The 27,879-nt window shown below is 47.6% G+C and overlaps 1 protein-coding gene across 1 annotated transcript in view; it reads left to right on the top strand.

Moving 5' to 3' along the window:
• The window catches only part of DNHD1 (dynein heavy chain domain 1), a 63,733-nt gene extending 36,767 nt beyond the window's left edge, over positions 1-26,966 (top strand). The window contains exons 20-42 of the mRNA XM_090267282.1: positions 23-2,906; positions 3,101-3,278; positions 3,442-3,634; positions 3,867-4,155; positions 9,536-11,135; positions 11,314-11,522; positions 11,748-11,952; positions 12,028-12,130; positions 15,576-15,725; positions 15,977-16,159; positions 16,292-16,723; positions 16,941-17,412; positions 21,106-21,384; positions 21,626-21,778; positions 21,952-22,130; positions 22,265-23,224; positions 23,422-23,608; positions 23,813-23,929; positions 24,019-24,220; positions 25,018-25,109; positions 25,250-25,399; positions 25,616-26,427; positions 26,616-26,966. Coding sequence (XP_090123408.1) covers positions 23-2,906; positions 3,101-3,278; positions 3,442-3,634; positions 3,867-4,155; positions 9,536-11,135; positions 11,314-11,522; positions 11,748-11,952; positions 12,028-12,130; positions 15,576-15,725; positions 15,977-16,159; positions 16,292-16,723; positions 16,941-17,412; positions 21,106-21,384; positions 21,626-21,778; positions 21,952-22,130; positions 22,265-23,224; positions 23,422-23,608; positions 23,813-23,929; positions 24,019-24,220; positions 25,018-25,109; positions 25,250-25,399; positions 25,616-26,427; positions 26,616-26,966 — 10,380 coding nt within the window. The remainder of the gene's footprint in view (positions 1-22; positions 2,907-3,100; positions 3,279-3,441; positions 3,635-3,866; positions 4,156-9,535; positions 11,136-11,313; positions 11,523-11,747; positions 11,953-12,027; positions 12,131-15,575; positions 15,726-15,976; positions 16,160-16,291; positions 16,724-16,940; positions 17,413-21,105; positions 21,385-21,625; positions 21,779-21,951; positions 22,131-22,264; positions 23,225-23,421; positions 23,609-23,812; positions 23,930-24,018; positions 24,221-25,017; positions 25,110-25,249; positions 25,400-25,615; positions 26,428-26,615) is intronic.
• The last annotated feature ends 913 nt before the right edge of the window (positions 26,967-27,879 follow it).

Here is a 27,879-nt window from a genome sequence, read left to right as displayed (position 1 = left end):
TTCACCCCCTTCCTCACCACAGAACTCCCGTTTCAAGGCCATGGATGATCAGTATCGGACTCTGATGAAGATCTCTGTAGCTGACCCCCTGGTTCTGTCACTTCTAGTGCCCAGTGCCAAGCGGAGCCCTTCCTTCCAAGGCCAGCAGCTGCAACAAATGCTTCAAGCTGGCTCAGTGGAGCTGGAGAGCATCATTGTGGCTCTGAGAAACGTGCTTTATGGGTTCCGTGCTCACTTCCCCCGCCTCTTCTTTCTCAGCGACAGTGAGCTGGTGGCCCTCCTGGTGGCCCCGTTGGAGCCATGTGAGGCCCAGATATGGGTACGACGCTGTTTTCCTCATGTGCTCTCTGTGAGCTTCAAGATCAGTCCAACTGATAATAACATGGATGCCCTGGAGTCAAGACCAACCATACAGACTCAGGTGGAGGCACTTGCAGTGCTAGGGGCCGGTGGGGAGCAGGTGAAGCTGCAGCAGCCCCTTCCTCTGCATCCAGATCTCCCCAAGTGGATGACCTCCCTGGAGAAGGGTCTGCGTTTGACACTGATACACAAGCTGCAGGACTGTGTGGTGGCCCGTCTGGCTCTGGCCCCATCCCTAGACAAGGCCTTAAAGGAGCTGCCCCAGCAAAGCCAGTTCCCCCTGGAACAGTATGTCCACCACTGGCTGGATTTAGTCGAGGCCTTCCCATGGCAGTGTGTGCTGGTGGCAGAGGAGGTGGTATGGCGGGCTGAGATGGAGGAGGTTCTGCTTGAGGGGAGGACCCTGGCTATGGTCCCCACACATGTGTGCAAGCTGGAGGTACTGGTGCATGCTGTACGGGCCCAGAGGGCCTCTCACAATGGGCAGCCCCTGCCCTCTGTCCTCCAGACCAGCCTGCTCCGTGCCCTGCTGGTCATGGCAGTGATGCACCGGGATATTGCACAGGAGCTGCAGGAGCAGCAGGTCAGTGATCTGACAGATTTCCACTGGGCCCGCCAACTCAAGTACCACCTGGGTTCACCACACATCACCGCTCAAAGCCCCCTGCAGAGTCTGAGGACTATTGCATCTAGTGAGACTTCTCTGTCACCAGCTGCATGCTGGATAGATGTGCTGGGCCGGTCCTTCCTGTACAATTATGAGTACCTGGGTCCCAGGCTGGGATCTCTGCCCAGCATGTTGCCTGAGCGGCCAGCCCTGGTGCTGTTATTGGCCCTGAATGAGGTGGCCTGTGGGACCCTTCTGGGCCCTGATGGCATGGGCAAGGCAGCCATGGTGAAGAGCCTGGCACAGGCCCTGGGGCGCCAGCTGGTGATGATGCCATGCTTGCCTCAGATAGAGGCACAAAGTCTGAGCAACTACCTGAATGGTGCCCTGCAGGGTGGCGCCTGGCTGCTGTTAGAGGCAGCTCAGCACCTGCCCCTTGGCTTGCTGTCTGCCCTGGGCCAGCGCCTGGCTGAACTGCGCAATCTCTATGCTCCTTTGTACCAGCAGGCTTCCCAAAGCACCAGCACAGTCGACCCAACAGAACCCCAGCTCCTTGGCAGTGGCTTCTTTGAGAAACATCACGTGAACATGCGCCTTGGCTATGGCTGTCTCCTGACACTGCCCGCCCTGAGCGCTGCTGTGCCTGCTAACCTGCGCCTGCTCCTGCGGCCTGTGGCACTGACACTGCCTAACCTGCAGCAAGTGGCAGAGCTGACTCTGCTGGGTGCAGGGATCTGGGATGCCTCCCGCATGGCCACCCGCCTATCCAAATTCTTCTCCCTAGAGAGTGAGCTCATGTCTGGGCCCCTGCCCTGCCGCTTGCCACTGCTCAAGCAAGTCCTCACAGACATGATACAGGCTCTACGTGTGACCAAGGAGGAGGCCGACTCCCAGCAGTGCCACAGCCTGGCTGCCATCGAGGAGACCGCCCTTCTGCGTGCCCTGCTGCGCTCACCACTGTTCAGCATCGTCAATGGGGTCCGCCTTTACCACCTCCAAGAGCTTCTCTGTGGGATCTTCCCCAGGGCCAGACAAGTGCTGGCGGAGCCTGTGACCCGCAGGCTGCAAAAGCCACTGCTGGTGGAGGAATTGCAACAGGCAGGCCTGCAGCCTAGCCCTGATATTTTGGGGTCCCTGGAGCAGCTGAGCCAGGCCCTGGGCCAGGCCTCTGGTGTTTTGCTCCTGGGCCCTGCAGGCAGTGGCAAGACCACTTGTTGGCACAGCTTATTTAATATCCAGAATCGGTTGGCATCCATGGAGGACACCTCAACACATGGCTATCTACCTGTGGAAATTACACACCTGTATCCCAGTGTCCTCAGCCCCCAGGAGTTTCTAGGGTGGCTAGAGGGCCCCTGCTGGCACCAAGGCATCCTCCCCAAGCTGCTTCATGCCGCCAGTCAGCGTAAGATTGTGGACCCGAAGAGCAAGGCACAGGAATCAGTGGGGGTCCATCACTGGATAGTATGTGATGGGGCCTCCAGTGCTGCTTGGCAGGACTCAGTCACTTGCCTCCTGAGTGACCGCCCCCAGCTCACCCTCCCCAATGGTCAGCAGATAGAACGAGCCCCAAGTACTTTTCTCTTGCTGGAGGTGGGAGATGCAACTGGAATGTCCCCCACAGTGGTGGGCCATTGTGCCCTAGTCTGGTGTGGAGGGGAGCAGACCTGGCAGGGGATGCTTAGTGTCCTGATGGCAGCCCTGCCCCATGAGTACTGCCTGCAACCCCAGACGGTCACTGAGCTCAACCACCTTGCTGAAATGCTGGTGCCTGCCACGTTCCGATTCCTTGCCCACCAGGGTGCCAGCTCCCTGCTGCAGACACATGGGCAGAAGGCTGTTTGCCCAGGCGTGGCTGAAATCACCAGCCTGGCTCGCCTCTTGCGTTGCCTGCTTGACTCCCACCTATGCATAGATAAGAAGGAGACACATAAACCAGGTGAAGGAAAGGGAGAGAGAGGGCTGGCTTGAGATCTGTGGGGCCTTGAAGATGGAGGGCATATGGCTGGAGTCTTGGGCATTAGTTCTTTTGTGGTCTTAGGCTTGGGGACTGAGAGTGAGAATAGACCCAACTCTCCTCCCTGGCCCCCACTTCTTACTGGCGCTCCTATTCTGGCATGGTGACCTTTGCAGAAGACCTCAGTGATAGTGATCCTGTAGCCGAAAGCTTCAAGTCCTCAAAAAGCAGCTCTCTGAACCAGCCCCAGGTGGACAGCGATGATGTGCCTAATAAACGCAGGGAGCACTTGCTGGTTGTCAGCAGCTTTCTTTTTGCCTTAATCTGGGGCTTTGGAGCCCACCTTCCCTCCAGGTATCTACAAGGGAGGAGGATAGGGGATGCAGAGGGGCTGAGACAGACTGGCCTGTGGGAGTCAAACCCAGGTCATAACTGTCGGGGGTGGATGGAGTGTGTGTGTCACAAATGGAACTGTTGTAACTGTCTGACACGTTTGCCTCTATGCCCATTTGAGCAGGTTCTGGCCACTCTTTGACACCTTCCTGAGGGATTCTATTAGTTGCCTCTCCAACTACCCTGAGCCGCCGCCCTCCGCCTTGGTGTTTGATCTACACGTATGCCCAGATGTTGGGACACTGGTCCCCTTCACTGGCCAATACCTGGGCAGCCGCATCAAGGGCTCTCTGGGCACCTTCAGTCCTACTCCCCAGGTGTGAGAACAGTGTGCAGTGACTGGGGTTGGGGCTCAAGGGAACAGAGAATCCACATTCTAGGCCCAACTGAGGCACACCTGCTCCTGTTCTTTGATGTTTTCTCACTCACAAGAATACATGAAGTCTTCTGCAAGTACAGCTTTAACACAAGATCCTTAGACTCTCACTTTCAGCTAGATTACTGTCCTAAGCTGGAGCTGCCACAGTAAGCCCTGCTTTTGTCCTACAGACCGAACGACTCTTGTATGTGGTAGACCTGCTTCTGTCGAAGGGACACCCAGTGCTGCTGGCTGGAGAGGCAGCAACAGGGAAGTCAGCCTTTGTGGAGATGCTAGTGGAACCATACCACCCTTACACATACATCTCCATCCACCCTGCCTTCAGTACCACCCATCTTCGCCTTCTACTGAGCCGAGGGGTCCACAGCCAAGCACGAGCCAACCCATGGCCTGGGCGGCACCTGAATTCTAAAGGCTCCCTCCTCTTCCTGCTGGAGGACCTGCACCTGGCTGCTTCTGGTGAGGAGCTGCAAGGAGGGAAGGAAGGGGTCATTATCATCTTTTGAGACTATAAAATTCCTAGCAATATTCATTGACTCTCAAATATACATGTACAGATCAAACCTGTGTTCCATTCTTAATATCTTCTCATTCTACAATCTTACTCTTCTCGCGGCCTCTTCCTACCATCTCTATGCTTTGACTGCAAAATCTTTATCTCCAATCCAGGTTTCTCTTCTAAGCAACAGATCTGTTTATCCAGCTACCTACTGCATATCACTACCTTGTTGTTTCATTGCACCTTAGATCCAATAAGTCAGACTACCACTAACCTCTGGGATTGCTCTCCTCTCTGTCTTCTCCCCTCTATTTATCTGGCTAAGTCCTACTTATTTTTTAGAAATGAAATAAAAACACAACTTTTCAAAATTTATGGAATGCAGCAAAAGCAGATCTAAGACAGAAATTCATAGCTATACAGGCCTAACACAAGAAAGGAAGAAAAAATCCCAAATAAAAAATCTAACTCTACACCTAAGAAACTAGAAAAAGAAGAACAAACAAAACCCAAAGTAAATAGAAGGAAATAGTAAAGTTCAGAGAAGAAATAAACAAAATAAGAGATTTTTAAAAATAGAAAAGGTCAATAAAACTAAGATCTGGTTCTTCAAAAAGATAAATAAAATAGACAAACCTTTAGCCAAACTCATCAAGAAAGAAAAAAGAGAGAGCCCAAATAAATAAAATCAGAAGTGAAAGAGAAGTTAAACCAACACCAGAAAAATGCAAAGAATCATTGAAAAATACTATAAACAATTATATGGCAACAAATTCCACAATTTAAAAGAAATGGATACATTTTTAGAAGTATATAACATTCCATGACTGAACTAGGAAGAAATAAAAAATCTAAAGAGACCAATTACTAACAATGAAATTGAAATAATAATCAAAAGACTCCCAAAACATAACAGTCCATAATCAGATGGCTTCACAGCTGAATTCTACCAAACATTCAAAGAAGAATTGATATTATACCCTCTTAAACTATTTCAAAAAATTGAAAAGGAAGGAATGATTCTAAACTCATTTTATGAAGCCAGCATTACTCTGATACCAAAACAAGATACAGACATTAAAAAAAAATTACAGACCAATATCTTTGATAAACATAGATATAAAAATTCTTAACAAAATATTAGCAAACTGGATTCAACAATACATTAAAAGGATTATACACCAAGTGGGATTCATCCCAAGGATGTAAGGATGGTCCAACATCCATACATCAATTATTGCAATAAATCACATCAACAAAATAAAGGATAAAACCATACAATCATCTAAATAGATTCATAAAAAGCATTTGATGAAATTCAACATCCTTTTATGATAAAAACTCTCAACTAAGTGGGTATAGAAAGAACATACCTCAATATCATAAAAGCCATATATGACAAACACACAACTAATACCATACACAATGGTCAAAAACTAAAAGCCTTTCCTCTAAGATCAGGAACAACACAGGATGCTCACTATCACCACTTCTATTCGACATAGTATTGAAGGTTCTTGCCACAACAAGATAAGAAATAAAAGGCATCCTAACTGGAAAGGAAGACATAAAACTCATTATTTGCTGATGACATGATACTATTTATAAAAAGCCTAAATACTTTGCCAAAAAACTATTAGAACTAATAAATGATTCCAGTAAAATTGCAAGATACAGAATCAATATGCAGAAATCTCTTGTGTTTATATACATCAGTAATGAATGACCAGAAGAAGAAATTAAGAAAACAATCTTATTTACAATTGCATCAAAAGTATAAAATATCTAGGGATAAATTCAAACTACAGATGAGAAAGACCTGTACTCTGAAAACTGTGAAGTATTGAAGAAAGAAATTGAACAAGGTACAAATAAATGGAAGGATATACCTTGCTCATGGATTGTAAGGATTAATATTGTTAAAATGTCCTTACTACCTAAAGTAATACACAGATTCAACAAAATTCTTATTAAAAGACCAATGACTAGCAAACAAGAACCAAGACAAAATCATGGATACAGAGAGTGTTTTGATGGTTGCCAGATGGGGTGGGGTGGGGGGGATGGGTGAAGAGATGAGGGGATTAAAAAGTACAAACAGGTGGTTACAGAATAGCCATGGGAATGTAAAGTATACTATAGGAGATAGAGTAACCAAAGAACTTATACACATGACCCAGGGACATGAACAGTGGTGGGGGGACTGCCTGAGGCAGTGTAGGGTGCTGGGTGGAGGGGGCAAAGGGGGGAAAAGTGGGACTATTGTAATAGCATAATTAATAAAATATAATTTTTAAAAAAGAAATGAAGGATGGACTTCCAATTGAAAAATAAATAAAAGACCAATGACTTTCTTCTCAGAATTAGAACAACTAATCCTAAAATTTATATGGAACCAGAAAAACCTTGAATAGCCAAAGATATCTTGAGAAAGAACAAAGTGGGAGGTATCATGCTTCCTGATAACAAATGATACTACAAAGCTACAATAATCAAAACAGTATGTATGGTACTGGCATAAAAACAGATATATAGATCCTTGGAATACAATAGAGATCCCAGAAATAAATCCTTGCTTATATTCTCAATTTGATGAAGGGCATTTATTAAAATCTATAGTTAATTACATAGAGGCATACCTTGGAGATATTGCAGGTTTATGTCCAGACTACTGCAATAAAATGAATACTGCAATGAAGTGAGTCACACAATTTTTTGGTTTCCCAGTGCACTTAAAAGTTATGTTTACACTATACTGTAGTCTATTAAGTGTGCAATAAAATTATGACTAAAAGATAATGTACATACTTTAATTTTAAAATACTCCATTGCTTTAAAAAATGCTAACTATCATCTGAGCCTTCAGAGAGTGACAATCTTTTTTATGGTGGAGGGTCTTACCTTCAATTTGTGAAAAACAGAATATCTGCAAAGTACAATAAAGAGGAGCAATCAAATGAGGTATACTTGTACTTAATGGTGAATACTGAACACTTTCTCCCTAATATCAGTCACAAGGCAAGAATAGTCACTGCTTCTATTCAATATTGCACCAGAGACCCACATCAGTGAGAAAAGGTAAGAAAAAGAAATGAAGCCTTTAAAAGTAGAAAGGGCAAAGTAACACTGCCTCTAATAGTATGTGACATGATTTTCTATACAGAGAATCCTAAGGAATCTACAGAAAAAAATACCCCTACACAACTACTAGAATAAATAACTGAATTTAGCAGGGAGCATAAGATACAAAGTCAATCTATTGAAATCATCAGTATTTTCATATCTTAACAATTAGAAATCAAAAATTTTAAATATTGTTTAAAATATCATCTAAAAGCTTAAAATATTTAGGAATAAACTTAATGAAAGATATACTGAGAACTATTAAATATTGCTGAGATAAAGGAGACTTAAAAATGAAGATATACTATACTCGTGAATCAGAGAAGTCAAAATCATTAAGGTGCTCATTCTCCGCAAACTGATCCCTAGATTCAATGTAATGCCAGTCTAAATCTGGGCAGACTTTTGATAGAAATAGGCTTATTCAGACACTTTTGTGGAAATGTAAAAGACCTAGAAAAGACAAACTTTGAAAGAGAAGAACAAAGTCAAAGGTCTTATACTAGTGAGTTCAAGACTTACTATACAACTACAGTAATGAAGAGGGTGTGGTATTGTTATAAAGAAAGACATGTATACACGCTAATGCAACAGAACAAAGAATCTGATGTATGGTCATATGTGGTCAATTGGTTTTCAACAAATGTGCCAAGATAACCCAAAGGGGGTAAAGGATGGTTTTTTCAATGAATGGGGCTGGAACAACTGCATATTTATGGGGGATGAGGAAAATTGAATCCTAATTCACTACATACACAAAAATCAATTATAAACAGATTACAGACATAAATGTAAAAGCTAAAAGTATAATATTCTTAAATGTTGGACAAAAATCTGTTTGACCTTGGTTAGATTTCTGAGGCACGACACAAAAATTGGATTTTACCAAAATTAAAACCCTAAGCCATCAAAAGACACTGTTAAGAAAAATTTTAAATATGCCATAGACAGAAAATATTCATGATACATATATATGACAAAGAGTTTATACCCAGAACATAAAATAACTCTTACAACTTAATAAGAAAACAAACTCAATTTTTTTATTGAACAAAAGGATAGACATTTCATAAAAGAAAGATATGTGACACCAATAACACATGAAAAGATTCTCGATGCTATTGGGCAAGTGAACTGCAAATTAAAACGACCATGAGACAGGAGTTTACACCTACCAGAAAGATTATAATTACAAAGACTGAGAATAACAAGTCTTTGGAAATGTAGAGTAACTGAAACTCTCACACTTTGCTAGGGGAGTGAAATCATACAACCACTATGAAAAGAGTGGGCAGTTGCTCATCAGATTAAATATTTACTTACCATAAGAGTCAGAAATTTTATTTGTAAGTATTTACCCAAGATAAATGAAATCATATGTATGTTCTCAAACTTATACATGAATGTTCATAGCAGCATTATCCTGAATAGTCAAAACCCAAAAACCTAAATGCCCACTAATGTGTCAATGGATCTACAATTGTGGTATTTTCATAATAAACTACTACTCAGCAATAAAATGGAACTACTGATACACACAAAACACAGATAAATCTCAGAATCACGCTGAGTGAAAGAAGTTAGACATGGTAAACTACATACTATGTGATCCTCTTATATGAAGTTCTAGAATAGGCAAAGCTAATCTATAGTGATAGAAATTAGATCAGATAGAAATTCCTGAGACAGTGTGGTAGGGGAATTGATTGCAAAGGATACAAGGGAACTTGCTGGGTGATGAAAATGTTCTAAATATCACTAGGGTGGTGGTTATACAGGTACATACATTTGTCAAAGCTCATTGAACTATACATTTAAAATGTGTACATTTTATTTTATGTAAGTCATGTCTTAATAAAGTTGACTTTATGAAAGTGGCATGTGATATAACTCCATGCTCTCTGTGATGATTGCACTTTCCCCCTTTTGTGGTCAGATTAGATTTACATCCATCTTAGCTTCCAAACCTTCCTATTCATTAACTTCAGTTAGATGGGATTTGAGGGAAAAGATAGAAGAAATTACTCACTTTTAGGGAGAGTGTCTGGGAGAGAGAACAACTCAGATGTGACCAAGTCCCAATACCTCAGATGCACAAAATTCCTTTAGAACTCTAAGTTTGTGGAAGTCAACCAAGCAAGGCAGGGATAGAGGAACAGGGTGACACTGCCCTGTGGACCCATGCATGTCCTCACTGTTATTCTTAATGTCCCGCAGACCCAGAGAAGAGCTGTCAGCCAGTGTTGGAGACACTGCGCCAGGCCATGGATGGCACTGTGTGTGCCCACATCACCCTGGAACTGCAGAAGCTGCAGCCTTTAGTCAACTTCCTTGCCACAGTCACAGTGCCAGGTTCCTGTGAGCTCCCACTGTGCCCGCGCCTCTATCGCCTCTTCACAGTGCTGGCCCTGGCCAGCATGACTCATGACATGCTGCTGAGCAGGCACACACCGATCATCCAGGCCTGGCTTGAGCACTTCCCCTCTCTGGAGCGGGAGGATGTTCTAGCAAGAGCCCTGGTCCAGGCCTCTGTGGAGGCCTGGGAGGCTGTGGGCAGCTGCTTTATGCCTTCACCCCTCCACCCACACTACTGCTTCTCCCTGCACTCTGTGAGCCAACTACTGGGCAGCCTTCATCTACTGTCAACCAGAACGGGCTCCCGAGGTTTTCTGGACTATCCCAACCACCAGGAGCACTTGCGCCGGGTGTCAGGCTTGCGTGGCACCCGCCTGACAATTACGATGGCCATGCGCAACATGGTGCGTCTTTGGCTGCATGAAGCACAGAGAACATTTTGTGACCGGCTAGATAGCCCTAGGGAACGCTTTTACTGTGCCAAGCTGCTCCTAGAAGTAGCTCAGAGAGTCTTCTGCTGTGGGCCGGTGCCCCAAAGCCTGGGCAAGGGCTGTGGGGAAGAGGAGGAGGAGAGGGTGCCTGAAGTGGAGTCTGAAGGGGAGTTGGCCCAGTGGGAGGACTTAAGCAATAGTGGCAGTGAGACAGAGGAGGAGGAGGACCCTTATGGCCTTTGGGTCAACACAGGCCCACCCTCCAGTGATTCAGATCTTGCACCATCCATAGCCCCAGTAAAGAGGGAGAGCACAGAGGGAATAAGTCAAAAGATAAGTCAGGAAGAAGGCACAAGGGCCTCCAGCTACAAATTTCAGCCAAAGAAATTCAAGAATTGGTGGCAGAAGACATCCAAGATGGACCTGGTTTCACCCCTGTTGCTACCAGTTCTACTACTCTGTCCTCAGGAAAAGCCCTCAGACCTGGTCTTCAGTCAAGATCTGATTCTGGGTTCCAACTCCGAGAGCCCCAACTTGTACCTGGAACGGCAGTGGGAGAGCCTAGGGGAGCAATTAGCCATGTCAGCTGCTCAGTTAAAGCTGAGCCCCCACCTTGCTCGGTGCCGCTCGATGGTCCAGCACGTGGTGCACCTGGTCCGGGTGCTGGCCAGGCCCCGACAGCATGGCCTGCTGCTCTCGGGGGTTCTGGGCACTGGACGCTGTACTGCTATCACTCTGGCAGCTAGCATTTGTCAGGCCCACCTCTTCCATCTGCCATGTGGGTCAGAGGAGGCCATTCTCCAGTGTCTGCAGGAGGCCAGCTGGCATGCTGGCATGTTAGGCCAACCAGTAGCCCTGCTGGTGCCCAGGGGTGTGGATCTTACCACCCTTCACCGTCTGTTGGCCTTGGGAACCTCAGGCAGTTTCCCTGACCAGTACACAGAGGCAGATCTGGACAACATTGAAGAACATCTCCTCAAGGAGAACCTTAGTGTCAAGCAGACCATCAGGAAGGAAAAGCTGTTACAGAGGTGAGGCCAAAGAGGGCTGCTCTACTCTTGCTCTATTCTGGCCAAAAGGCCAAAAAGAAAAGTAGGGGTTTCCCTGAGGGTGCAGAATGTCAAGACTAAGGAGTCAAGGTTGGGACTGGGGCCTGGATGGGCAAACAGGAATAAAGGGGAGGATAGTATTTGAGCTCCTGGCCCACAGGTTCTACCAGCAGGTGTGCAGCCACCTGCACATGTTCATCCTGATTGGAGATGACCAGGCCGACAAACATCTGCCCGCCACCCTTTTCCTGAGACTCCTTCAACTGTCCATCGCCAGCATTGACCGCTATGAACCCTGGGACCAAGATTCCCTGGTCAGTGTGGCCCAGCACCACCTGGAGAGTGCTCAGAGTCTACCCCTTGGTGACGGTGAGCACTTTTTACTTGTCCTTGCCATTCATCTCAGCCAAATTCTAATGAGGTTTATTACTTAGGTGTCTGTCTGTCTGTCTCTTCCTTTCTCTCCCTTTCTAGAACCTGGTGAGCCCCCTTCACCTTTTCTGCCCTCCTTTCTGAGCCAGGAGAGGAGGGTTCCTTTCCTTTCCCTTTCCTCTACAAGCTCACTAGTCCAGACTAAAGCCACGCCTGTTGCAGACTCTTTGAAGTGCCCAGACCTCCAGAGTGCAATTCCCAGTGTGGCCAAAGCCATGGCTCTCTTCCACCTTTCGGCTGCCAGTTACCATGGGCACCTGTGCCCTGAACTGCCACTTGTCACTCCCAAGAGCTTCCTAGACTTCCTGGACACCTTCATGCTTTTGCAGCAACAAATGATCCTGCAGATGAAGAACAAGGCGCAGCGGTGAGTGGTCCTATACTCCGCCTTGTATCTCCTCCTGCTCCTTCAGGTCCATTCACTGGCACCTTGTATCTCCAGGGTCCACAATGCCTTGGGGAATCTGACAGCGGTATTTGAGCAGCACAGCACCCACACCAACTGGATCCTCACCTTGAAACAGCAGCTGAAAGACTCTCTGCTGGTAAAAGGGGGAGAAGACTGTGAGACATGCACAGTAGGGCCAGAGCAGAAACCCAAAAGGGGCCTTTGGAGGAACCAACCAGACTGAACCTTAGTTCTTGTCTCTGAAGAAGCCCCCTTCCCCCTTGGGGTCTTTCTAGTTCCTGCTGCTTCCTCCTTTAGAGCTTAGACTCAAAACTCCTCATGACAGAGCTGGGACCTGGCTGATTCTTCTAAACACAGGAAATACAAGCATCAGCTTCTTGTTGGCTCTAGTACCTTGACTGTGTGAAGTTCAGAATGTGCCCCGAGACCTCTGTAGATTCCCATCAGGGATAGGGCAGGGATTACATGGTTATGGTCACCTCTCCCTCCGATCCTCTTCTTCTCCTGAATTTTCTGTCACTGCCAGCTGCCACATCTCTTGTAGCTAACCTCTTTTCCAATACCATGTTGTCCCTCTACCTCTTCCTTCCACAAAGCACCAAATATACAAGGCTGCTGTGTAGAGTGGGAAAATGTGGATGGGTGATGGCAGTAGGGGCAATTTACATCCTAGAACAGAATCAGAAATATATTTAAATGGCATACTAGTTCTCAATGTCCTGAATTTCTTCAGTCACCCTCCTTTACAGTGAATTTCCCAGTGACCAACTTTTCTCCTCCCATCTTCTCCTCAATGTTATTCAGCCACCCCACTTTTCTTTTAAAGCTCCCCAAATAAAATGCTCATGTAATAAAAGACTTTTTTCTAGTCCAACCCCTAAATCCTACTGCTTTCAAATACAGAGCAATTCTCTTTTGAATAAACTAACCCCTCATATCTAGCTAAAGCTGGTGAAAGTGCAATCATCCCACCTTCTATAGCCAAATGCTCCCAGTTAAAGGTGTTTTCCCTAAATAGAAGCTTTTTTCTTTTATCTTATTTTTAATAAGAAGTATTCTGAAATTGCATTTTTTTCTCCCTGCGGCTCAAGACTTTGGTGCAAGTTCAGGGATAACTACAGAGGCGATCAGCTCACAAGTAGATACTCTGGCTGACTTTCTGCTGGGCTTTCAGGCCTTACAGCTCCTAATTCCTACCCTGCCTCTTCTGGCTGGTGCCCCAGACTATCACCCAGTGTGGCAAAAGTCTAGGGGCATGGCTCACATTGTACCTACATGTGTGGTTTTCATTGCATTCTATATAAATGGTGCTCCCTGAAGTTTTCACGGAACTGGTACCTCCTACCATCCACCACCAGGGATCACTAGTTAGACTGAACCTCAAGACTCAGTTGAGATGCCAAAATAGAGAAGTTCATGGAGCGACAGGAGTCCTCTCTCCCATGTTTCCCATATTCCAGTTTTTCATCTTGGGCCCTGCCTTTTCCCAAGATGATAAATACAGTACCGGGCATTGTTGATCTGGTTTATGGGTGCTATCATTCTTCAACCTCTGGGTCAGTTATATCAGAACACAGCATAAGAAGCCCCAAATGTAGAAAAGAGACATTCCTAGCCTCGGGGGCACTCGGTGTCAGATCCCTTGGCCACTCACTCAGCAGCCATGATAGCATGTGCTTCTTTCGATGTTCTCACCTCAGAAAATGGCATGACCATCCACTTTAAGCCAAATCCCAGAAGTCATTCTGGATAACTCTCTTTTTTCTCTCCTACTCAATTGGTTCATTTATTCAGTATCGTACTCAACAAAAATTTATCAAACGCCACGTTCTTTTGTCCAGGCACTCATTAATATTTATGCCTACGTCTACATCTACATCTTATGTTTACATCTAGATGGATAGATAGAATCCTTGCCACAACTTTCTGAGGTGGTTGTCCTTTTTTCCCCATCTTACAGATGAAAAAACTAAAATCCAGAGAGATTTAGAATGAAGATTAAATGAGATCTTACATGGAAAGCATTTAAAAGTGCTGGCACATATTAAGAGTTCAATAAACGTTAGCCACTATTAATATTAGGTTAGAGTGCCTCCTAATAAAAAAGATAAGGCACTGTCCTTGCCTTTACAGTGCCTAGTTTACTGGAAGATATAAAGTAATCCAGGCAATTACAAAACAGTGTGTAATGACAGAGAAAGTCCAGTATACTCTGAAACAGCAAAAAAGACTTTCTAAAGAAAGCATAGTACCACAGTAGCTGCTCAAAAAACAATCCTTGAATGTGTAAACAAATAAATGAAGTACATCACAGTTGATACCTGAAGATTAGGTAAGATTTTGCTTAAGTGGGGGCAGGGAGGAAGAATGTCACAGTCTGAAGTTATCAGCATGTGCAAAGGCCCAGAGGCCACATCGGAGGAACTGAAAGTCAAGAATGGCTGGAGAGTAGAGTACTGGGAGAGGAAAAAGAGATGACATTGGAAAGATGAGTAGAGGCCTCTGGTCATGGAGGCATTATAAACCAAATAAAAGAATGGCAAGTGTGGTAAGGGACATGATGATAATGATATTTGGTTTTTAGGAGACCAATCAGGCTGCAGCATGGAAAATGGATTAGAGGAGGGGATTAAGAAGGGAAGCCAGTGCAGAAAGTCAGAAGTGAGAGACCATAGGCAGAAGGGATACGTACTAGGATGGGAAGAGATATGAGAGATGTTTAGGAGGTAGAATTAGAAGACCTTGAAGATGGGTTGGGTTTGGGGAAAATAGAAGAGATGGAGTCAGTGTAACAATTAAGTTTCTTCCTTGGGAAACTTGGGTGTATTTTGCCACAATTCTAAGAAAAAGAACACATGAGCAGATGAGTAAGATTGTAAGAAATCTAAGGAGGCCAATATATTCATTTTTGGACATACGGAGTCTGAGGGGCCTGTGAGACACCAAAGAGGAGGTTTCCATTAAGGAGATGAATATGTGGGTGTGGGGCTGAAGAAATAATCTGGCTAGAGACAGAGACTTGGGAGTTGTCAAAATGTAAGTGGTAATCAAAGCCATGAGATTAAGGAGGGTACATAGAAATGTGGAGTGAGAAGAGACGGGGGCCCTGAAAAAAATTGCTAAGGCATATTTAAGGGTTGATAGAGGAAAAGACTGCGAAAGAGCAGCCTCCAAAGTTAGAGAAAGCCAAAAGAGAACATGCTATTGTGAAAGTCAAGGGAGGAATATGTTTCACGAGGAAGAGAACTGCCTCTGTGAGAAATGCCACTAATGGTCAAGTGAAAGAGAGCGTGTAGCATAAAGTCAAGCACAATGGCTTTGGATTCAGTTTGCCTGGGCCTATATGGCAGGTCAGGAGAAGCCACCACCAACTCAGAGCTGCATCACTAGATGTAGAACTTATAGACAGGAAGTGACAGCTCCAGAGCTCAGCCTACATCTGTGGCTTATTTGGAGTTCGCCTTAATCACCTTGACTACTGAGTGAGGAGTGTGCTGTAGTCCCAAGCCCCTGGGGTCCTCTCTTGGGTTATTCCCACCTAATCTAGGATCTGGAGCTGCAGCCTGGGTCTCTGTTCACAGAACCTCACCACACTGCAACAGCAGCTAGAGCAAGGCAAGCTCCTGCACAAGCAGCAACTGGCAGAGTGTCGGCAGCAGGAGAACCTCATTAAGAACCTGACCAAGCAGAGGGATGCCCTGCGGGCTCAGCATGAGGCTTTCCTGGAGCAGGTGGGCTCTGCTGGTCGCCTGCCCTGCACCCTTTCCCTCTTGGGAGAGGACATCCCCTGATAGGATGCCCAGAAGAGAGGATGGGGTGATTTATCATGGAGTCTCCTGGGGGATGGGCAAGGGTAAATAGGATGGCTTGAGGAATGGTCTTTTCATGGGAACTCTAAGGAGAGATGATCCCTTTTGGCAATACTTTGAAGAAAGAGGACATTTCAGGAGCTCACTTCAAGAGTGAATCTCTCCTCATTTAGATGGGCAAGGCATTTCTTGGGCCTCTGAGCCAGCTGAAGGTGACTGACTTTGAGGAGATCCGGAGCTATCGAGCACCACCAGAGTCTGTGACCCAGGTTACCAATGCACTGTGTGACCTGTTCCACCGTGAAAGAGGCTGGGCCAGTGCCAAGCAGCTGTTATGCACTGAGGATTTTTATCAGGTAGGGAATGTGGGGCATAATTAATGGATGAGGAGAGCGGAGGCATAAAGGGGACACTTGACAGGTGAGGATGTTGGGCAAGGTTCCGAGCATCTATGTCTCCCCCACTCCTTTTAACATAAACTCTCCCAGGAGCTGGTGTTCTTCCCCAAGGAGAAGATGACAGACGCAGAGGTAATAAAGTTAAACCTAGCTCTGAAAGCTCCAGGTATGAGTGACGCAGCATTGCGGGCAGTAAGCATACCTGCAGCAAGCCTGGCAGCCTGGCTCTGGGCTGTTCTTCACTACAGGCTGGCACAACAGCGAGGACTGCCCACGGGCCTGCTGCTGCGGCAGGTAGAGGCGACACTGGCTCGAGAGCAGGCCCGGCTGGCCCACTACCAGTTCCAGGCTCAGGAGATCCTGGAGCACAATTTGGCCCTGACCAAGAAGCTGGAAGATGCCCAGGCTTCCCATAGCCACCTGGTAGAGAATCTCAGTTGCGCTGATAGTGGCCAGTATCACAGGTGGCCCATAAAGGCTGCACTGCTCACGCCCATGCATTCCTGGACTACAGAGCTCCAGGTAAACAGCCCCTCCCAGATTTTCCCCAAAAGTTCACTTCTGCACCACTGCCTGCACTCCTCTGTTCCTCCCTGTGCCCTCGCTGCCTCCCTCTGTCCCACTGTGCCCCTCTAGCCATGCTTTGCTCCATACCCTGCCTTGCTCCTTCTCCGCCAGACCCTCTGCCTCTACCCTCCTCACTGGCCTACACACCCCCTGGTCTTCCCTTCCACACCAGAAGTTGAAGGGGCACTGCATGACTGTGTTCGGAGATGCCCTCCTGTGTTCAGCTGCCATCGTTTACCTGGGTCCCTTTCCACCAGTGCGGCGCCATGAGCTACTAGCCAAGTGGCTAGCTCTGTGTAAGGGCTTTCAGGAGCCCCTAGGCCCAGATGATGTGGCACAGGCCCTGAAGCAGAATCAGAAATCTGTCGTCACACCACCGAAAAAACCTCTGCTCTCCACACGCTCTGCCTTCAGCCTTCTGTCCTTGCTGAGCTCTGAATCTGAACAGTTTCAATGGGACAGAGATCTGAAGCCTCAGGCAAAGTCAGCTCGCCTGGCAGGCCTGCTTCTGCGAAGTTCCACCCACTACTTTAGTTGCCGTTGGCCTCTGGTACTTGACCGCAGCAACCAGGCCCTCATCTGGCTGAACCCACTGCCTCTGGAAGATACTAGATGCTTGGCCCCAGTTCCCACCACAGGCAGAGGTAAAGCCCAGGATAATAATCACAGTGCTTCTCAGATGTCTGAACTGCCCAACAGTCTAGCCATAGTGATCTTCCCTTTCATAATCAAGACTCTAAATTTTTGTAGCCAGGGAATCCCAAATTTCACCTGCCTATTAAATTAGGTCACACTTAAGTCTTTTGACCTATATTGCAATGATTATGAATCTATGCAGCTAAGTAGTTGATCCATGATCTTCCACTTCCCTGGTCTGCTCAGCACTATTGGAAGCTTTGTCAAGAAGTTAGAGTTTTACAACCCAAATTTGTCCTATGTTCAGGAATTCTGGGGAAATATTCCTATTTTGCTTGAATCAGAGACCATCTGGGTGCAGTGTAAGAAGGAACGTTTCCTAGGGTAAGGAAGGAATGGTGTTTATTTCCCAGAAGAAGGGGTTAGGGGTGATGTCAGCAGACATCTCCAATGGCAGGTGTATAATAAAGGGGTCTATAACATGGGCTCTATAATCAGATTTTCTGGGTCAAATATCTGTCCTTTGCTAGTTGTTGAGCCAAGGCAAGATAGTTAATATCTCTAAATCTAAGTTTATTTGCCAATAAAATGAGGGCCTTAGTTATACCCATCTCATAAAGCATTGTATTAAGTATGGTAATTCATGTAAAAGGGGTTCACACAGTAGCTATTATATAATAAGTTCTCCAAAATGTTAGTCATTATTACTTCTAATATATCACTGATACCATCATTGCAGTCCATCCCTTGTTATTCAGCACTACTTTCCATTGTGCACAATCACAAAAATGCCCATTATAGAACTAGCACATGTGTAACTACAAATGAATTCACCTTCTGAGAGACACCCTGAAGAAACATCTCATTGCTGCATACATTTCTGAGTCCAGGAACTCTGACTGATGTTCACTGCTTTTATTAGATCTGGATGTGGCTCTTCATGATTCTGTAATGTATGAGAGATTACATGTCATCTCACCATATCAATATACCTGATATGCCAAGTAAAGCAAAATCAAATCAATACAATTACAATAAACTTCCTGCTTAGAAACTGGGACAGGGTTAGAAACACACACTGTATATTAGTCTCCAGCATGTACTATATAATGTCAGACAGAGATGGTAAGACAAATGATTAGCATTATTTCACTGGCTATGGAATGTTTGGACAAACAGTTCAGCTGCCCTGGGTCCTGATAAATAGTGTGATTTTCTTTGTCCATTGCCCCTAGAGCTATCTGTGAAGAAAAAGTTGGGCAAGAGTCCGCTGTTTGTAGCTGTACTGCCTTAGATGTCTATGTCGTATTGGATTCTGGGGCTTAGGATTTGCCTTAAAATTAAGCAAGCACAGATCACTTGTTACCAAATGGAGGATTTTCTGGAAAATCCCCTTAAATTTCTCATCTTTTTCCATGCAGATTTCATTTATAAGGACTCTGTTAGCTATTAATCAATGCCAGAAATCTTAGTACACTCTCATTCTTGAATTTAAACCATACCTTCTGGCTTCTGTCTCTTAACATTGGTTCTGGGGGCTCCACTAAGTCCACTAAGCTTTAGCGTAGTTGTCGGCCTTCACTTCAGAGCTGTAAGTTAAAAAATAGTCTGAGTAGTGACCTAAGACTGATCAGCCATGGAATGTAGTCTCTATTACTTTGGGTTGTATCCAAACCAAAAGGGGGAAGGAGACTATTATCTTGGTCAAGTAGGGAGTGTATAGAGAGAAGTGGAATGAACCTGGAGAACCAGGCTTTCCTGATTCTCTAAGCTACTTAGCCCATAATTTCCTATTCCAAGCGACACAAAGTAGAGAATCATTTTTACAAAGTAGCAAGGTACATGAGTATCTTATCATCTGGGATATGAAATTGCTTCATATGAGTAGAAAGGAATTTCCTTAAAGTTCCTCTCTTCTAGGTAAAGTAGCCAGCACACTCCAATATCTTCTGCTGAATCCACTAAAGTTCAGCGAGCACATGGTCTAAATCCCATGACATAAGACAGCTTTTTACCTACCACATAGCCTAGCCACCTTCCCCACAGGGAAAAGAAAGACTTTCATTGCTTCCTCCAACTCCCAACTTGCTGTATCATTTAGAAATGCTATCACTACCAGTAACAAAAACCCAACTTACCCTGGCTTAAACAAATAGGGATTTATTTTTAATAAAGGTTACTAATCAATTTACTCTAAGATAGAGATATGAGGGGGGACCCAAAAGAAACCTGGAATTTAGTTATAAAAAATTGTGTACTTTTTCTTGTTTAAACCTCAGTCACCTTCAAAGTATTCTCCATTTGATGTAGTACACCTATCAAGACAATTTTTCCATTGCTCAAAATAGTTTTTGAGCATGTTGATTTTGGTGCCTTTTAGTGCTTCTGCTGTTTTTTGTTTCACCTCATCCACATCTACAAAATGTTTCCTTGAGCACTTTTTTCATCCGGGGAAACAAAAAAGAGCATCGCTCGGGGTGAGATCAGGTGATTTAGAGAGGATGGGGCATGGGGGTCATGCTGTTGTTGGTGTGGGCATGTACACTCCTAAATCACCCATCATGAAATGGGCAAACGTGCTGAAAGAGTCTTCAAAAAAAAATGCACTGAAGCGGAACACAGCCTCTCACAACTACGGCCAGCTGGTACACTGATACAGATGGGTTCTGAGAATACTCAGTGGGGGAAGCCTGTACTACAAGTGGCTTGCACTCCAGAAGATAATTCCATTCTTTCTTTGATCCCTCCTCATATTATCCTGATTTATCTGGGTGGGCCCATTGTAATCACTTGTGCCCTTTTAAGAAGAAAGGAGGAAAGAAGAGAACATCAAAAAGATCAGAAACACATGAAAGATTCAATGAACCCTTGCTGGCTTGAAGACAGAGTGGGCTACTGGGAAAGAAAGGAAAACATAAGCCTGGAAGAGGCCCCAAGCCCCAGAGGCGAGCTCCAGTTACTGTCTTGATTTTAGCCCAGTGTAACCCTGAGCAGAGCATCCAGTCATGTCGTGCTGGGCTTCTAACCTATAGAACTGAGATAATAAGTAGGGGTTGTTTTAAGCTGCTAAGCTTGTGGTAATTTGTTAAACAATAGGAAATGAATATACCAAAATGTAGACCTGGCAACCTCCACTTGTCCCCTTCTTAAATACTTAATACTTTTTTTTAAAAAATCTTAAATTTCTTAATACTTAAATAATGAGCATTTCTCCTTTCCAGCTTCTGCAGTAGAAAAGGCAAAGGAAAAGGGGTTGAGATGGCTAGTGGTTAGCCAAACATCTGTGTCCACCACACTACCCATGACTTGGCTAATTCCACAGTTTATGGCCTTTCACTTACAAGCACTGATTTCTATATTAGTGATGACTCTTTTAGTTGTTAGTGACAGATTAGCTTAGGCAAAAAGGGAGATGTACTAACTCTTCAACCCACAGAAAGGCAGTAGTGGGGCTGATTTCAGGGATGACAAAACCCCTCCCTGGTGCCAGCTGAGTGCTTTCTATGTATTGCTTCATGTCATCTTCACAGTACACAGTAACCCTCTGAAGGACTCACTGATATCAACCCCGTTTTGCAGATAAGGAAATTGAGTCACAAAGAGTGTAAGTGACTTCCCTCAGGAGACAGAGCCCATGGGCGAATGGTGCTCCTTAGCTGGTCATTCCTCTGAGAAGAGCTCCTCTGCCTCTTTCTGCACAGGGAAGGGCTACAGGAGAAATCAAGAAAAAGAGTGTAAAGAGGAGGACATGAACGAGGAAGATAATCATAGTGAAGAGAGTGACAAGGCTAAGGACAAGACAAAAGAGCAGAAGGCAGAAGAAAGGGAAAAGGAGGAAGAGGAGGAAAAGGATGAGAAGCAAGAGCAAGAGAACAGGGAAGATGAGACAGAGGGGCAGTTTCCGCCCGTTCCCTACCTCAGAGTACTCTCAGGCTCTGACCCAGACCTGGGTCCTCAGCTCCTGGAGGCAGCTGCTGGTGGTAAGAACTGGTCCCTGCCCACCATGTCCCCCTCCTATCCTCCCCCCACTCTGTGACCCCAGAGGCCTCTCACACCCCAGTCTGACCTCAGTTCCCACCTTCATCCCGGGCACTAACTCTGTTGAAGAGCTGAGAGAACCCTGTTGTCATCCAGAGGGGAGCTCATCAGAGCCAGATTTTGTGCACGGTGGGGCCTACATGCTGGCATGGTGAGTAGTGTGTCCTTGCCTCCCCCTCACAGGCCTGCCTGTGCTACTAACCAACATGGAGCTGGGCCTAGGGTGCCAAGAACTGCAATGGCTACTGCAGCGGGAGCAGCTGAGCCCACCCCAGGTGCAGCCTGGCTTCTGTCTCTATCTGAGCACTACCCTCCCCCTCAGTGCCTTGGAAAAAGGTGAGGCCCAGTGGGTAAGTTGCTAGCACAGCTTTGTGACACACTAGGCCCCCAGTTTCACTCAGTCTGGCCCAGATAGCTTGGGAACTGTAGCAGGAAACCACACTCCTTGTGCACCCTACCTTCTGGTTCTGCCAAGGAGAAGGGTTAAGTGTCTCCCATATGACCCCAAGTGCTAGGTTGTGAACTGCTGAAGGGGCTGAATGTGCTGGATCTAGACCTTAACACAGACATCCTAGAAGAACAGATGCTGCATGAAATCTTGTGCAAGGAGCGTCCCGAGCTCAAGAGTCGCTGGCAGGACCTCAAGATGAGAGCCCTGGATGCCCACAAAGCCATGGAGGCTGCTGAGGTGCTCGGGAGCCTACTCTATGGGTTGGGATGAGCTTTGGAGGGGCCCAGGTATCGGGATGGAGAAGAGTAGAGATAATGGGGGGTTATGGGAGGGAGGGCCAAATCCATGCAACAATGATCGATTGTATGCAGGAGCGGCTCCTACTGATGCTCCTGTCCCAGAATCCAAATCATCAGAACCCAGCCAAGTTTCTGCGGGGCATTGTAAGGACCCAGGCAGAGCTATGCCAGCTGTGTGCCCACTATGAGGAGCTAGAAGACCTGAGGATGCAGGAGGTGGTACTGTGGGCACCCTATCGGCATGTGGTCCAGCATGGAATGGCCATTATCAAGGCCCTTAGCCCACTGCAGAATCTGCTGCCACCCTTCCGTATGAGCCCAGAGAATTGGCTGGCAGCCACCAAGCGGGCTCTGAACAGCATGAAGCAGTGTGAGGAGCATCAGGGGCAGGACCTGTCCAGCCATCTGCTACAGCTGAGAACACAGCTTACCCGCCAGCTGCTGGGCAGCACTGTGGCTGCACTGGGCCTGACCCATATACCCTTGGTAGGTGCCTTGGGTGCTTTGGCTCTGCTGCAAGTGGCAAGGAAGGCACCAGATCTGGAGAGGCTGGCGCTTTGGCCTGGACTGGCAGCCTCTCCCAGCATAAGCAAGCCAGTCCCAGGTGTGGCTCGCCCAGCCTGGCTAGGGCCGAGAGCCTGGCACGAATGTGGAATGTTAGAGCTGCTGCCCCCATTTACTGGGCTGTGTGTGTCCCTAGCAGGCCACTCCAGTGTTTGGCAGGCTTACCTCTCACTGTCATCCACAGTGCTGGGGCCTGCACCTGGGCCTGGGCCTGATCCACTCAGCCTCCTCCAGAAGCTGATCCTGTGGCGTGTGCTGAGACCCGAGTGCCTTGCAGCTGCCCTGGCAGACTTCACCACTAGCCTCCTGGGCCGGCCCCTGGATGAAAACCTGAGTGCCTCTACCATACCCTTTGAACACAGTCAGGCTACTCAGCCCCTGCTGATCTTGTTGCCACCACCTGGTCACCCCACAGCCATCTTGCACCCCCTGACTGTCATCCAGAAACTGGCTGCCCAGCATGAGCAGGTTTGAGCCAAGCCTCTAGGTCACAGAGCACCCAGGCTCCTATGGATAGGATGGGGTGGGGGTTGGGCCTCCCAACATTCTCATGGATCTTTTTGGATTAGTCTGGAACTTTTGGGGTCATTGTGGAGTTACTCTGGGTCCCTTGGGTCACTCTAAGATCACTCTGAGTTATTCTGACATCTCTCTGTGGTCCCCAGGGGAAGAAGCATCTGGAGGTGATAGCCCTGGGCTCTGAGGCCTGGGACCCAGTCTCTGTTGTGGTCAGCACTCTATACCAGGCTATGGACAAAGGGCACTGGCTGGTGCTGGAGAACTGTCACCTGATGCCTCACTGGCCAAAAGAGCTGCTACAGCCCTTGCTGGGGCTACTGGATGGAGCCAAGGGTGGGTTTACTGCCAAGAGATCATTTCTAGGACTCTCCTACACTTGGGCCTAAGCTTGAACTCTCAGGCCTCATGGACAATCCCCTAGCTTCCAGACTGTCCTTATATCTGACTCTTGACCCCTTAGCCTCAAGTCTGATCCCTAGACTTGTGTCTGATCCTCTTTACCCAGTGATTAATCTCATCCCCATGTCTGACCTCTAGTGTTCTCGGACCCCGAGTTAGAAGTGCTTTTAGCCCAACCTGCAAGCAGGAATGTGGTCCACAGAGGTTTCCGTCTTTGGCTTGTTGTGTCTGCAGAGGCTATTGCTTCCTTACCAGGTGAGATGTCCCCCACACACAAAGGCTATTAGATTGCAGGGGAGAGGGCAACTGTACTGTGCTGACTCAGCACTCCCCTTCTTCTCCAGCTGTGCTGACTCAGCACTGTATGCCTGTTTTCTGGGAGCAGTCCCTGGAGCTGGGCCACCTCTTTATCAACAGCGTGGAGCTAGCCCAGCAAGGACCCTACATGCAACCCCCTGCCAGGGCATTGCCCCTGCTCCTCCTACATAGCCTCCTGCTACATCGGCAGCTCTATGGAATGAAGTTGCAGGCACACAGGGGGCGCTGGTGAGGCGCCCACCCATCTTGCTTCATCAGTCAGTCACACAGTAAACACTGAGTGTTTTCCACAGCGTCTGGGATTTACCTCTGGGGAGCACCAAAGTGTGAGGGCATGGGGAAGCCAAGGAAAGACCCCCTAAAGGCTTTGGGATCTCACTTTGAATTGAGCCTTGAAAGCAGAGGCAGATCAGCTGGAGATGGGTGGGGCCTTACTGAGCAGAGGGGACTAAGCTAGCAGGAGGGAGAAGACTGTAGTGTCCCTGAGGTGCACACAATGGGGGTTGAGTGTGAAAGGTGAGGCTTGTAGTAAAGGGCCTTTAAGACCATGACAAGGGGCCTGATCTTATCTTGAAGACAGTGGGAAGCCACTTAAGGGTTTTAAGTAGGAAAAGAAATGTGATCCTACTTGTCTGTCCCAAAGATCACTCTGGCTTCAGTGTGGAGAATGGACCAGACAGGGCTGGCCTGGAGGCAAGCAGAACAGTTTTAGGAGGCTCTGGAAGTCTCAAGGAAAGAGATCATCGTGGCAGGGACTGGGGTAGTCACAGCAGGGACAGTAAAGATGGGGTGAGGAAGAGAAGGAGTCAAGGCTAGCTCCCATATTTATGCCTTGAACAACTGGGTGGCTGGCGTGGAGGAAATGATAATTCCTATTGAATGCAAGTTGTATTTGAGGTGCCAAGTGGCAATGACTGGTGAGCGCTCAAGACTCTCGAGCTCAGGAGAGAGGTTTGGGCTGGAGAGAAAGATGTGAGTCCTCAGCATACAGTGTTGAAACCCTACTTCCTGCTCCCCTCTTCCAGGAGTCAAGTGACCCTGACCCAGGGCCTTCAGATCCAAGATCAGCTGTGGGCCAGCCTTAGCAATCCCCATACTGCCATGCAGGAACTGGCTGGTGAGACCCTTCCTGTCCTCCATGTAGTCATCAGCCCCCATGAGAGCCTGGAAAGGGGTGGATATCATTTACAACTTTGGTTTGGGAAGTGGTGGAAACTTGGAGGGGCTGAAATTGAGGGGCCCTAATCTCCTCTACAGCTTCAGTTTTCTATGGGGGTTCTCTGGGAGACAACAAGGACAGAGAGGCCCTGGTTTGCCTGATAAACTCCTGCCTGAGCCCCAGCAGGTGGTCTTGGGACCAACCACGCACACCACAATATCTGCTGGCCAATCTGTTGCCCAACCCAGGTAAGCTTCCCTACCCCTGTGTTGGGGTAGGGAAGAGCACAGTGTAGTGCTACCCTGCTGGGAATGGGAACAGCAGTGGCAACAAAGGGGTAGGAGGGAGCAATATTCACTTAGTTATGAGGTGATGGCTTATAGTGTCAAGAGGAAGGCCTACTCCTTTGGGTCCAGAGTGGGGAGAGCCCACCTTGTCTCTCACCCCTCACCTCCATCTCCAAGAGCTAGATGAGCTGGACGCTATGGCAGAATGCAAGGCCCAGATGCACCTACTGCGCACACCGCCTGAACCTGGGATCTGTGGACTGAGTGCTGGCCCCCAGGCCTGGCTATTGCGACGCCAGAGTCGCGCTCTCCTGAGTGCCCTGCAACGGAGTTCACCCACTTGGGTGCCTGTGCCTGGGGGAGGCCTCCTGAGGCGCATTGAAAGTCGGCTGCCGCAGCGCCTGGTTCTAGCCAGGCGGAGACTGGAGTCCTTGCAGGCTCTATTGACCGAGACCAGTCTCCAAGACCAGTCTGGCACCGAGTGGATGGTGATGAGGCTAAATGCAGGGCGGCCTCTGGAGGCCTTCCTGAAGACCGAGGTGCTGGAACTCAGCCAGTTGGTGAGCGCGCTACAAGGGGACCTTGACTGCCTGTTGCAACAGCTGAAGGGCGCACCCCCGTGTGCCTCCCCACGCTGTGCAGCGGTGGCCCACGCTCTCTGGACTGGTCACCTACCCCTGCCTTGGCGACGCCATGCGCCTGCCGGGCCGCAGCCGCCCTGGCACTGGCTGCGCCAGCTGTCGCGCCGTGGGCAGCTGTTGGTTCGCTACCTGGGCGTGGGCACTGAAGTACCAAAGCGCATCTTCCACCTATCAGCCTTTTGCCACCCGCGCCGCCTGCTTCTGTCACTGCGCTGGGAGGCTGCCTTTGCTATGGTCACCCTGGACCACTCTGTGCCCAGCTCGAATTTCCCTAGTTGCCAAGGTTCCAGCTCCAATCATCCTCCCCATAAACGTCAGGAGCTGAACAGCAACCCTCTGCACCTCCAGGTATCTTCCCTGCAGCCCCTTCTTTTCCAATTCCTCCCTCTCAACCTCCCCTGATTACACCTCGTAGCTATCCCACCCTGCCTCTTGGCGATCTTGTCTCCTCAGTAACCCCATCCGCTTCTCTGATCCCACTCTACAAAGACCCCCTAGCTTCCTAGTCTTGCCTGACCGGCTTCTGGCGCCCCCAGGTGGTAAACAGCCCAAACCCCACGGTTCCAGAGACGGGGCTGCTGCTGATTGGGCTACAGCTCTGGAATGCCCAGTGGGACCCACTAGCAGGGGCCTTGAAGGACAGTCCCTCCGGCCAGCCCAGCCCTCTGCCTCCAGTCAGCGTCAGCACTCAGACACCGGGTACTAACGACCTGCCACCCCCTGCTGGCCTGGCTGTATATTCCTGTCCTGTGTACATGGAAGGGCCCCTGGGCACTACTAGGCTACACAGCAGGAATATCCTGATGCACCTGCCCCTGCCCACCAAGCTCAGCCCTGCCATCTGTGTTCAACGGAGAGTCCATGTGTGCAGCCCACCCCTGCCCTGAGCCCTCAACCAGAATAAAGTTGGAGTGATTTGATGAACGAGTTCTGAGATTTATAAGGAATAACGGTGTGTTCATACTGAGGATGTGACACACTGAGGGGAAAGCCCACATGAGAGAAGAGGTGTGTTAACGCATAAGGTAGAAGAGGGTGGGTGCCTGGCAACCAGGGAGAGGGGAGTGTAGGGACACTATGGAGAGATGGCCCTGGTATTGGTCATGCCCAGGCAGATCTGTGGATGGCTAACATGCAGGATCCAGAATCCTTGCCCAGTTCTCTACTGTGGTCTTAGCACTTGTAGCTAAATCCACAATGGGTATTTTTAAAAGAATAACATTAGAATTCAAAGTGATTTCTAAAAGCACTTAGTGGTATTATCAGGACAGCCCCAATCCTGCCCTACCAGTCATCCCTTCCCCTAAAATGGATTCTCTGAGCGAGCCATACACACAAAAGACAAGCAAACTAAGATACAAGGTCCTATGTTCTTTAACAATTATTTGTTGAGCCCTCTTTTGAACCAAATGTTCTTCCAGGCACTAATGAGGTTTTTCTCAGGCAGGGAGACAGACGATAAGAGGCCAATATATAAACAAGTTAAATTTGCCCAGGCTGGTGTGGCTTGGTGGATTGAGCATCATCCTGTGAAACAAAAGGTCACCCATTCAATGTCCAGTCAGGGTACATGCCTGGGTTATGGGTTGGGTCCCCATTTGAGGGTGTACAAGAGGCAACCAATTGATCTATCTCTCACACATCAATGTTTCTCTCCCTTTCTCCCTTCCTTCCCCTCTAAAAAATAAAATAAATAAAATCATTAAGTTAAATTTGATGATTTTTAAGTGCTATAAAGAAAATAAAGTAGGCTGATAGGTTAGAGGGTGACTAGAGGGCAGAGTTAATATAGTTTGGGTG

This window comes from Furipterus horrens, unplaced genomic scaffold (assembly GCF_987537825.1).
Source record: "Furipterus horrens unplaced genomic scaffold, mFurHor1.1.pri manual_scaffold_2, whole genome shotgun sequence".
NCBI classification, from domain to species: Eukaryota; Metazoa; Chordata; class Mammalia; order Chiroptera; family Furipteridae; genus Furipterus; species Furipterus horrens.
The sequence above is the reverse complement of the archived record's forward strand: the minus strand, read 5'-3'. Positions and strand labels throughout refer to the sequence as shown.